This window comes from Ascaphus truei, chromosome 4, assembly GCF_040206685.1.
Source record: "Ascaphus truei isolate aAscTru1 chromosome 4, aAscTru1.hap1, whole genome shotgun sequence".
Taxonomy (NCBI): Eukaryota; Metazoa; Chordata; class Amphibia; order Anura; family Ascaphidae; genus Ascaphus; species Ascaphus truei.
Window position 1 is genome coordinate 330,053,931 of NC_134486.1, and position 12,526 is coordinate 330,066,456.

At 37.6% G+C, this 12,526-nt stretch overlaps 1 protein-coding gene across 3 annotated transcripts in view; it reads right to left on the reverse strand.

Moving 5' to 3' along the window:
* COL19A1 (collagen type XIX alpha 1 chain) overlaps nt 1–12,526 on the reverse strand; it is a 622,544-nt gene that overhangs the window by 342,901 nt on the left and 267,117 nt on the right. For all 3 annotated transcript variants that reach the window (XM_075598080.1, XM_075598081.1, XM_075598082.1), the window contains exon 15: nt 11,335–11,370. In XM_075598080.1, the coding sequence (XP_075454195.1) occupies nt 11,335–11,370 (36 nt within the window). The remainder of the gene's footprint in view (nt 1–11,334; nt 11,371–12,526) is intronic.

Sequence of the window (12,526 nt, forward strand, 5' to 3'; positions counted from 1 at the left end):
GTCCCTTATCTCCACTGCTATTCGCCTTCTGAAACAACCCAAATATAACAGGAGTTCAGGTGAAGAGTCAGATATACAAAATCGCACTTTATGCAGATGATGAGATCCTTACAATAACCAAACCTCAAACTTCACTTCCAAATTTATACTCCACTCTGTCGTCTTTAAAGGATATCTCAGGTTTCAAAATCAATAGTAACAAATCTGTGGCACTAAATATAAATCTGCCTAAAGATCAAATTAAATTGATTGCTTTAAACTTTGATTTTAAATGGCAACCGAATATGATCAAATACCTAGGGATATTTATCACGAAAAACTATAGTTCTCTGTAGAGGGAGAATTATCCAAAGGTCCTAAGAGCTCTTAAGTCTGATATTGGGAAGTGGTCCGGCCACGCTATATCATGGATAGGCAGAATACACAGTATAAAAATGAACATATTGACCCGTCTTCTGTATCTTTTCAAAACTCTACCCATTCCATTGGTATTGGAGGAAATTAAAACTCTACAGTCTATAATAAACAAATTTATATGGAAAAATAAAACATCAAGAATTGGTAAGAAAATCTTAAATATACCAAAGAAGACAGGAGGGCTGGGACTACCATGCCTTATGTCCTATTACAAAGCAGCCCAAACAAGCCAACTAATACTATGGCACTCTAATCCAGTCCACAGATGCTGGGTATCATTGGAAATGGATTTAGTTGCCCCAGTCGAATTAAGTAATCTTCTATGGTCCCCAGTGAGAAAGAGTCCCGAAATACTCAAATCCAGCCAAATTATAGCCCATTCACTCAAATTATGGAACTCAGTTGCAAATCGACACTTCCTTACAACACGGAATACACTTATGACTCCACTATATGATAACCCAGAATTTGGTCCAGGAATAGACTGGAAAATAGCCGGTATCACAAGATTAAAAAATGTAGGTTCAGAAGGATTTCCCAGAACATTTGAATATTTCCACAAAGAAAAGTCTATCCCAAACAATCAGTTCCTCCAATACCTTCAATTGAAAGCCTTTTATAACAAAATCCGACCCCCCGATTGCTAACTAGATTTGAGTCACTTTGTCTAGCAGATAGTAACACACCTGGACTGATATCTAAATTGTATGGATACTTTGTTAGCCCCCCTCCACAAATGAATCAAAAACTGAAATATATGCTACAATGGGAGGATGACCTGGGGGAGTATTAGACATGGAAGACTGTAATGATATTTTTCAAAAAGTTGCCACATCATCAATGTGTATCACAATCAGAGAAAATGCCTATAAAGTTATGATGAGGTGGTACTTAACCCCCATGAGACTAGCTAAATTCATCCCAGAGTACCCAACTACATGTCCGAAAGGATGTGGAGTACAAGCCACATTTATACATATGTGGTGGGGGTGCCCATTCATAGCAGCTTATTGGCTGGAAATCAAAATGTGATCACAAAGGTTTTTCGGTTTGGACCTACCAATGGATCCCTGGTTATTTCTTTTAAACAAACCATATTACCCCCTCACGAGACATGAAAATAAATTACTGTGCCACATATCTTCAGCCGCAAGACGCGAATTAGCGGCAGTATGGAAACAAACAATTATTCCCTCAATTTCCAAAGTTAAAAATAAAGTCTGGCAGATTTGCTACATGGAAAAAATGGCACCTACACAGATTTTCAGAAGGTGTGGTTACCTTGGATTCTGAGTGAAAATCAACCAGAAATTAATACCCACTTAATTTTGTTGTAACAAAAAAAAAATGAAAGAAAAAAAAAATGATATTTATATTAACTGTGTGATAGAATATTTTAAGAAATCTTGTTAGGTAAAATTGTAAATGAATGTGAACTTTCTCCCATCTCTATTTTCTGTACCCTTCCCTCCCCCCCATTTTTTATTTTCTTCATTCCTCCCCTCTCCCTAAATTTTTTTAATAACAATTAAGTTTAAAAAAAAAAAAGGGAAAAAGAGAACAATCACATGGAGGATTTTTTTTAAATGAAAGCTAAATAACTTTTTATGAAATTATTATTATTTTTTTAAATTAGCTTATTTTATCTGAGATTTCAGTAAATTATTTTGCCCATCTGCAAAACTGGGGCAATGCTAAAACAAAAAGACAGCATTAGATTTATCAAAGAAAACCAATATGAACGATGCTTTCATATTACAATACCGGGGCTGTTCTTTGCTCTAGTCGCAGCTTGAGGACGTTTATCCCCTCATGTTCAACAATGTTCAGTATTCCACTGCTAAGGTATTATTCATGTCTCCATGTTTTCAAGAGTTATTCTAACAAAAAACACCAGTCATTTAAAATTACTACTTTCATTTTCAGAGGTGTTATGATAAATCAGAGGTTCTGAATATTTCCCAAACCATGTGCACTCAATGTTTATGTATGCTATGTATATTAATAATTTATTTTTTTATTTATTTTTCATAACTTTTGTATTGGGCTAAAATAATGTGTCAAACAATAGGGCACACTTTTTAACTTCTCGTCTTTAGTTTGGATACAAAGCTGGTTTGCTTCCTGTTCAATGTTGTGCTTGTATATATGTCATTTGGTTTCTCTTTCTAGAGTTAACTAAACCCTCAAGAGCTCACATTCCAATCATCTGCTTATCGAGCACATCTTAGATACTTCTGCCAGCGAATGACTTAACCCACGGCTTCTCTGCAAACAGTTAGTGCCAACTGGATGAGCAGTGTATAGCTCCCAAAAGGGTGAGGTCCATAAGAACGTAAAAAGGGGCATTGTCTTTCCAAAGAACAGGAAGCAACAGATCAGGTGATCCGAAAAATAGTTTTGATATATTTTAGAAGAGTTTTCAGCCCTACCATCCTTCGCCTGTTACTCATATGACACTGAGCACAGGCTAATAAGTGGATGTCTAGAGACGGACAGAGAAAGTTAGCAAATTGTGTTACGTTGGTCCCAGATTAGGCAGCATGTTGAGAAATTTCCATAATGTTCAGTACTGTTTCCTGCACAATATGGACCCATTGATGAAGCTCTTACATGATTTATGGCAGACTACTAGAGTTTTTAGCCTGCTCATGAGTCACGTCCGGTCATCAAAGTTCTAGTGGGACAAAAGAGAAACGGTTTGCTTAGGAAACTATCAAGCATTCCTTTCAAGAAAACAAGTCCCTTTATTTTCTACAGGAGAAAACATTTGTATCTATTTGTACCTTCATAGATAAATAAAAGTGACAAGTGAACTAAAGTGCAGCACATGTAACACATTTGTATAGAGACAGTATGAGAGCATATGTCAACAGTACAAACATTTGATTTTCTCCTTATCATTAACCATACCACCATTGATCTTTTCAAATTCTTAACAACAAACAAAAGCCTATGACAGCTTACAATATTGATCTTTAATACCGACATTGCTAAATCTTTTTCCCTCACTGATGTTAGTATCCTACACACAAATACGTTGAACAGAATGTAACTAGATTTTTCTTTCTTCATGCCCTTTTCAATTTTATTTCCAGTAGTCATATAAGCCTCCCATTATATTCTTCAAATAGTCTCTAAAATGATTTTAATCATCTTTATGGCAGTGACATTCAGGCTCGTATCCATCAGTTCACACTCTTAATTCTTATCCATCAATTCATATGTGAAAATGTAGACCAAGATTTACTAAGCAGTGCTATTCCATTAGACTCCATTGGCCCTTTTAATTGAATGGGCCGCAAAGTATGTTCCGGCACTGGAATGTGCCTTATTTATTTAGGAAATAATACATTGAGTTACCTCTCATTTTCAAGTATGTCCTGGGCACAGTTATGCTGGAAATACGTGGTTACATTAAATGAACAGAGGTTATACATTCAATTTACCGACATTTCATGGACAGTTAGATATATGATTATGGGCATATGTAACATTTACAGACAAGATTCAAATTGTGTTAGGAGAGGTAGGATAATCCTGCAATGTGTTAGTAGAGACCCTGTCTAAAGGTGCATACAAGCTACTGGATAAGGCCAGGTAAGCTGAAACATTGGGTACAGGGGATGAGAAGGCTGGTGAGTTTCAGATTGCAATAGAGCAGCTTTAACATTACCAGACATCAGCAAATGGCTCACACACTTTGACTGCCCTTTGGCTGTGCCAAAGGCTATCTGCCTTTGGAGTGACACAGATGTACACTGAAGGGGTTCAGATTGTATGCAGCTGTGGTTTCAAAGACCATTGTTCTCCTGGGTTATTAACATTCCAGTAGGTGGATTGAAAATGTTAATCCTTAGCACGCTGATTCTGTGCAGAGGGAAGCAGCTCTTGGGGAACCCTCTAAGGCATCCGCCTTTGAGGCGACGCAGATGTAGACTATAGGGGTTCAGATTTAAATGGAATTGCTCCACTTAGTAAGACATTTCTTTTAACTACATTATATCAAAGGGTATATGGAATCGTAAAACTAAAACCTCCGAGCTCCTCATCTACCTTTCACCTTGATTACTGTAATGAATTCCTGCTGAGCTAACTTTCTCCAGTTTCCCCTTATCAAAAATCTTATGACAATAAACTCCAGGTACATTGTTTCATCAACCACTATACTAAATCTTTAAAGGTCATATACAGTACTTGTCCCTGTCTTTGATTAGAGCATATGTGCTTGTACCATATTTCCCTTACAGTATGTACCCTCTATGAAATCCCATCTTTACAATGGCAATTCAGTAGAAGTTGCCTGTTCAGCGATGATTCAAAGGGGGGAAAAAAAGGAAAAATATCTCTGCGTTTAAGCCATTGTCAGATAACTGATGTTTCCTAAATGTGCAAGATTTCAGGACAACTTAGATTGCTACCTGTGCATACAACAGGTCCTATGTAGCAAGCTTAAATCTTTACAGTTTTCTAATTACATACTTCCTAAATAATTATTTGATGTTTTCTCATCCAACTCGTCAACATTTGTTTCCTCTTCTTTCTGAGTTATGTAGTAGTTTACCCAAGTAAAGTAATGAATAAATGCTGGAAAACATTATGTTTCGCATCTCCTTTAAATCTAGCAAATGTTTAGAAAATGCAGAATTAGGGGTAATATTGTCAGTCCATTTCCCTGTCTCCTTTTTGTTTATCCTTTAATCCTGACCCATGTCACAAACATTATTCTGGAATTCCATGATGGAAGATGTAGAAAATAGACACTAAATTCCCTATAATATCATAAGAAGTCATTTACAACTGTGATATAATGATGAACTCAAGTGGGATCATTATATGCCATATCCTTGACTACTAATCTGCCCTTCTCCTGGCAGTAAGTCCTGGTATAAGCAGGCCTTGCCAGTAGTTATCATGGGGTTTTCCCCTTCACCTTTGGTGCTGCATTTGTGTGAAAGCAGGGGATGGTACATCCTGTTGTAGCTTTGACAACGGGGTGCACACCTTCTGGTTGTACTAATGGCAGGACCGCCCTAAAGTTAGTGAGGTTGTGTTCCTTCCCTCTGAGGAAAGCAGGCCACATGACTGGGAGCCTGATATTGGGGCCTACCCTTGTGCTCTTCCCTGCGGGGAGGAGTGAGTGTGAACCCATACTTCTGCCTCCACTAGGGAGGTGGGGAAGAGCTGGGACGGCTGCGGGTGCCCTTGGCCTGTAGTGATGGTCCAGGGACCATCTTCAGTGAGAGCTGATCTAAAGAGACTGTATCCGGCAGAAGACTGCTGCATAGCTGTTGTGTTACTGCAAAGTGTGTAGTAATAAACCGTTCCTGTTTGCAATATACCTCTGGCCTGGTGTGTGATCTAATTGGGGTGGGGGGGAGAGGTACAAGTTCTACTGTGGGAGATCATCTCCAAATCCCTGAGCCTATGGCAGATGGAGGCGCTGCACTGCTAAGTATTATGTGGGGTATGGACCCTAGAAGCCTGTTCCTGTGTTCCAAAGTCACCGTGGATGACTCAGCCCTCTTGTTCCAGCAGGTATGCAACACATACACCCTGTAATGGCCCCTATCTGCGATTGGGGGGAAACACCGTTACATGTAAACCCCAAGAAATTCCAATGAAGCAAGGCACAACTAAATGACTATATTGTATGTATTATTAATTATTAGGAATTTGAGAAGCATGAACAATAGAGAAATAACTACAATATAGCTTCAAGTGAATGCGCTGGTGGTGCCTCATGTCTTAGCATCACTTGATAAATAATGTAAAGGTACTTTAGATATGGTTTAAAAAAAAAAAAAAAACAGTTCAAGCCTTTAACTGCCAAAGGGGCTTGCAATGTATGGCACATTATAGTGTGTTATCAGAAATGTAAAGCTAAAATCTCAGTGAGATTTGAGGTTGTAGACCAAAAAAATTGCATTTACATAGAAAACTACTGACTTCTCAGTGACACTCAGTCTAATAATCAGTAAGATTGACTGCAAATGAGTGAAATGTACAGAAAATCTGGAGAAATTTCCATACTGTATACTGTATGCACTATATGTATTTCATACCCCTTTGGCAGTAGAGAAGTTAAGAAAAAAACTGAAAGAGAGCACAAATGCTTCTTTTACCCACATTTCATATTCTTCCTTTAAACGTGATCTTTCCCTTTCACCTCTTGGCTATGTCCTCCTTCTGTTGCACCTCTTTCTCATCTGTCTTCCTGAGGCAATTTAAAGAATCAGATGCAGCAGCATCTCTATAACAATAACTGAATAATGAGAAGTTTGATCTGTCCCTGCAGAGCAATTAAAATCCGACGGCAGAATTGTGCTGCGAGCCCATGCAATCCTTGCCTTAATTAACTGTGGGATTGCCTTGTATTCCACTCTACAACAAATACTGTGCACCAAGAACTTCTGCAGGGACCTAACATTATAGATCAGTTAAACTTTCTTAAGAGAATCAATCATTAAGGACATGAAGGTACGAAAACATTATGAGAAGTGACTATGTCTTCAGGACAAGCATGTTATGCGTAACAATATCAACTGTACATTAGGACAAACATCTTTGTGAATATTTGAGATGTTGTATAATCTGAACGAGAACCACAGAGAAATCTCTATAGCTGGATCGTAGCAAGTGATGGATGGTACTAAACAAAATAAGGTCGAGAAACAGATGTGGAGGTGTCAGATGGGATTTTACGTTGTCACATTTGTTGCACAAATTAACCATGATGTATTGAATTCTGCATTCATGGCCATAATGTTTCTCCCTTTTTTCTAAGGCAAAAACATCTCTGACGGGTCTTAGGTGGCGTAAACCTCTGTAGTAAACAGAAATATATATGTTTTTACATTTAACGTAACAAGAAAGACATGTTAAAAAAAAAGAAGAAGAAACATCTAGATACAACTTTCAATGGTGTGATACATAGTTCTCGTCTCTACTTTCCTTGTTTTTTGCCTTATTATTATTATTTTTTTTTTAAACCATGTTATGAAACGGCCTGAAATGAGCACAGTTTCCCTATTAAGAAGATGGTGATTTCTACTTATAGTGAGTAAACTGTGACTTTGTGAGTTATCTTTCTCTCTAGTTATATAGAGAAAGTAGCACTTACTAAGCAGCCTGGGAGTCTGTCATCTCTCTGTTTTCTCCATCTTAATGAAAAATTATTTCTACCCCTCACAAAGGCTGCTTCTGTTCAGAAACTCTGCATGTCAGTCTCAATTTCTTGTATAATCCTATTTTCCTTGTTACATTCTCCTCACTAATAAATATCTTAAACTGTTCTTTGTTTCCCCTGAGGATTTCTTTGTTTGTGATCCCTTGCTATCTTCCACCTTCTTTATCTTCTGCTAGGTCACAGAATACTTCTTCACTTAGTGCTAGATATGCTTTTCCTGGATGTGCCTTGCATGAGAACTGTTTTTTGAAGACTGGGGCAGTGACTTCCCTGATTAGGTTGAATAGAACATGTAAAAAACATGTTTCTTTTATTCCCTTTCTTCAAGTTTACAGAACCTAGCTTCTTACACATTAGAAGTAATGGTCCCTCCTGGTGTAGTTGTCAGTTACAATAATTAAATGACTAATGGCCGTCTAACAGGTGTCAAATCTGGCAGAATAATAGGTTACAGAAATACTCCACTTAATGTGACATGGCTTGCTAATTAGTTAACAAGTACTAATTTTCTGCACTATAAATTATAAAACAAAAATGAAGCTAAATAAAAGCCTTTTAAGCAACTGAACCGATTGAAGTCAATCTTTCCAACAAAAGGTCCTATTGTTCTAGCCTCTTTGATAAAAATCCTCAATCAAATCACTTAAAGAGACAGTCACGCATAGATTGCAACAAAAAAAGAGAGAACAAATTATTCATGAAATGTGCTTCCTGTGAAAAATTGGAAAATGTCCATTTTCTTCAGTTGTAATTTATATCTTATACCTACAGTATTTTACTTCCCATTTAGTTTCTCGGCTAATGATGCAGCACAATTACTACAGTAGACTGACTGTCTCTGATGAAGCAACCACAAAAGTGAAAGTCTGCAACGAGAGAGACAGTGTCTGCCATAATCGGGCTGTGGGGGGTCCATGCTTCTGACTGGGACCCCCCGCATGACCGCGGGTGGCAGTAGCAAGGAAGACAGTTAGCTACGTCTGTAGTTTACACAAAACAACAAATCAGAATTATTTTAAAACAGATTAGGAAAAGATTGACGTAAAATTGATTTGTAGTAAATGTAATCCCCCTCTGGGATTACCATGTATATTTAGGGGGTTAAGGGCCCTAAATGGTTTCATACAGACTAACACCCCCTCTTATAATATGTTGCGAAGTAACTAGGCAGGGGTCTAGTCACCCCTTCTTCTGGAAGATGCTGAGTTGGTCCCCTGGTCCAGGGTGACTCAGCAGAGGTTAAGCTGCCTGGAGACAGTGACATCAGGCTAGGCATAAATTGAAGGGGGAAACTTCTAGATCCTCAGATCCCTGGAAGAGAGACCGAGGAGGGTGTCTCACCTGTAAAAAGCAAGTACATAGTTATATAAATAGATATAATAGGGTAGGGAGCCCCTTTTCATTGTTTTAAAGGAAGGGGAATGCCTCTTGGATTTAGGCTCCCTAGTAAGGAAGAGAATAAGTGCCCTAGGGGCTTATTCCAATCATGGCCATGTAACTAACCTGGAATCAGACTAACCTAAAGCCCCTTGCACAGTACCTGAGTGAGTATCCCACTGGAATAACGTGCAGTGCACAGCTAGACAATAAACCCCTGCCACCTCAGCACCAAGGTGCGGTGAACAGGACAGAGCGCAGTGTCTAGGATCTCTCTAGTACAGAGAGGAAGGGTAAGCCCAAGCTGAGACCTTGAAATCTAAGAGAGAAAATCCCCTAAAATGTGTTATCAGTTATGCACAATGAACTAAAGTAACAAACTACAAGTTTAAGAAATGTGCCTCTCCAGGAACGCAGTCATGCCTTGGGGGAAGATGTTGTATAGTCATGCCATGCAAATAACGACTGTTTGTTCATAACTGCAAAGTTCCTGGCGCCTATGATTTCTACCTCATCGCCCAGCTGCATGGATCCAGCATCCTTACAAGGTTACACACTGAGTATGCCAACATAAGAGACCTTCAATGTAACCTTCCTAGGAGCCGGGCAGGCAGGGCTATATAAACCTTAATCACTTTGGAGACAGGAAAGGTTAAAATAATAGTTTAACATATTTAAATATGTATACAAATGTTATTTATTTATTTTAAATGGGACAATCTCCTACACATAACCTGTTTAAAATACCAATGCTATCAGTTCATTTTGATCCCAGGAGGGATTGCACATTTAATGTTTGCATATAGTACCAAAACATGATTGTAAGATGTACAGTAGGTCAAAGATTAATTATGGCTAGAAAAATGATGTACTATATTAAAAAAAAATGTAAATTCAGAGCTCGTTCTAGTGGTGATTATTGAGCTAATCAGGAGATCAGTTATTTACATGTAAAACAAGTCATAATGAGGAAAGCTATGAACTTGCTTGAATAGTTACAGTATATTCATCCAAAGTACAAAGAATAAGCTTGAGGAGCTGCACTCCGAAGGTATGACACACAGGGAAAAGAGTTTATAGTACTGTACACTACAGGTCCAGAACATACATTTAGAAAAATAATCTTACAAGTTAAACTGGAAGCTTTTAATAATCCATTTTTCTAGGAGAATAATAAAAAGGAAAATAGAAAGGCAAAAACAGGTAGTATGATGGCTTAAATGTAAAACCTAGCTTAATTCCAGAAAAACTCTGCAAGGTGTGAAAGCTTGTAGACTCTTGGTGGCCCAATAAAAAGTTTCCTATTTGTAGGTGGCGACTTCCTGATACATTTAGATCATCAAGACTTATTTTACTAAACGAATCCAACTATTCAGCATTTTTTTTCTCATTGGCACTAATTACAAATTGTCAACTGTATTTGCAAGAAGGAAAACTGGAACAAGTGTCCGAAGTCGGTGCTCAGTACGCAGAGGAAACATACATCACAATAAAATCCTGAGCAATGTGTTGAGTCGAAGATTGGATGAAATAAAATAACTGATGCCCAGTGAGCCTGTGAACCATGTGCATAACAATCTCCTTAATGGGGACATGAAATAAGGCATTCCATGATGTAGTGACCAACATCCATCTGTATGAAAGATAATCCAAAGAACTGAAGAAAGGTCACCCAGGAGTAGCACTAATGAAAATGGTCACTATCCACTATCCACACACACATAAGTAGATGAAAGGTGTACTCACAATTGTAGGCATATCATCCTATTGCGTGCATCATGCGGAGGCAATAAGAGAAACATCCACTGGGAATGATGCGGAGCACAGCTGTGAAGAATGGGGCTACACACCAATAAAAATAAAGTTAAAAATAATGATCTTTATTTTATGGAATAAAGATCATTATTTTTAACTTTATTTTTATTGGTGTGTAGCCCCATTCTTCTCAGCTGTGCTCCACATCATTCCAAGTGTATTTGCAAAGTGGAAATCTATATCAAACATATATCGGCTTTACAATATGTTAGAAAATGTGGACGACTAAGATTTATTCACAACAAAACAAAACCCCATCAAACTAAGTTTGCAAGAAAATCTGTGAACGTAGAGATGTAGCCCGACATACCAGCCCCCGAGCTCTGAGAAAAGAGCAGCCATGGGTAGGCGTAGCAGCTGCATTTGAAACAACAGATCTTTCCCCGCCGCCGGTGTTTGCTGCAAACCTTTTCTGCCAGCAAACCCCTGCCACAGGGAAAGTTAAGGTGAGTGCATCTGTAAATGTCAGTGCAAAAGGTAAATATAAATTACTCCATTTAAATAAACTCTTGACTGGGTGCCTGCTATATACTTACAGGCAATGCAGCTGGCCCTGGAGGTCCTGTATCACCCTAATAAAATAAACAGAAAAAAAAGTGGCATCAAATGTTAAGCCTTACTTCCTTTGTCAAGTGATCCTTTACATTGATTTATAGTGTTCCACAGCTAACGGAATTGTTAGACTGCTGGGGATTGGTAAAACATGGCTATAGAGTTTAAGTATCCTGGCAATTTGGGAGAAAAACTGAAGAAAAGAATAATTACTGTCTTGTTTCTATTTGAATTAACATATCATGGTTCTTTGCTCTACAGTATGTGCCAGCGTGTGAAGTGCAAAATCCCTGTAGGAGGCGCTAAGGAGGTGGTACACAGCAAGCACATTATAATTGAACGTATCAAGTTATGCGTCCATAAGTGCCAGCTTGTTTCCCATGTTTGTGTGTGAAACAGTTCTGTACATTTTGACAAGGTGTGGACAAGATGTAAGAGATTTGATTTACAACCTTTCATATTTCATGATACAAATATTTATCATTTAATATATTTACAAATGCTGTCGATATGGAAGTTTGTTAAACTTGCATCTGGTTATTTAAGTCAGGGCAGCTTTAAAACAAATATAAATCATGAATAATGCACTCGCTGGGTGTAAGAAGACAAGTGATCATGAAATGTTCTGATTAATAATATTTGGAGGTAGAATTTTTTTTTTTAAACAATATAATTTAATATCAATTAAAACGTTTTACTTAATAAAAAGATGATGGGGCCCAAGTACTAACATATCTTTTCATATTTGTGTTGCAGCATAAATTGCAGTGCTAAAAAGTACATTCCAACCTGTGTGTTGTATGTATAAAGGTTGTTACGTGACTTCATACACATGATGCATCACTTGTGGATACACATTATATTTCACACATCCTTCATGTTGAATACCTTATACAATTTAAATAAACATAATTGTGTGTATTTTTGTATGTATAACTACTATTAGTAGATATAATATTAATAATAATTTCAATAATAATAGCCATACTGTGAAAAAATTACATTTTGTTAACATAAATAATGAAACATCTAGGCTGATCCAATACATTTTGTTGGCTGATACACACCAATAACATTCTAACACTATTAACACTCTTTAGAGTTTACACCAATTTGAACTTGGCACACAATTTTGGCACACTCTAGCTTTTGTGAGGCACAGAAATATTATTTTTA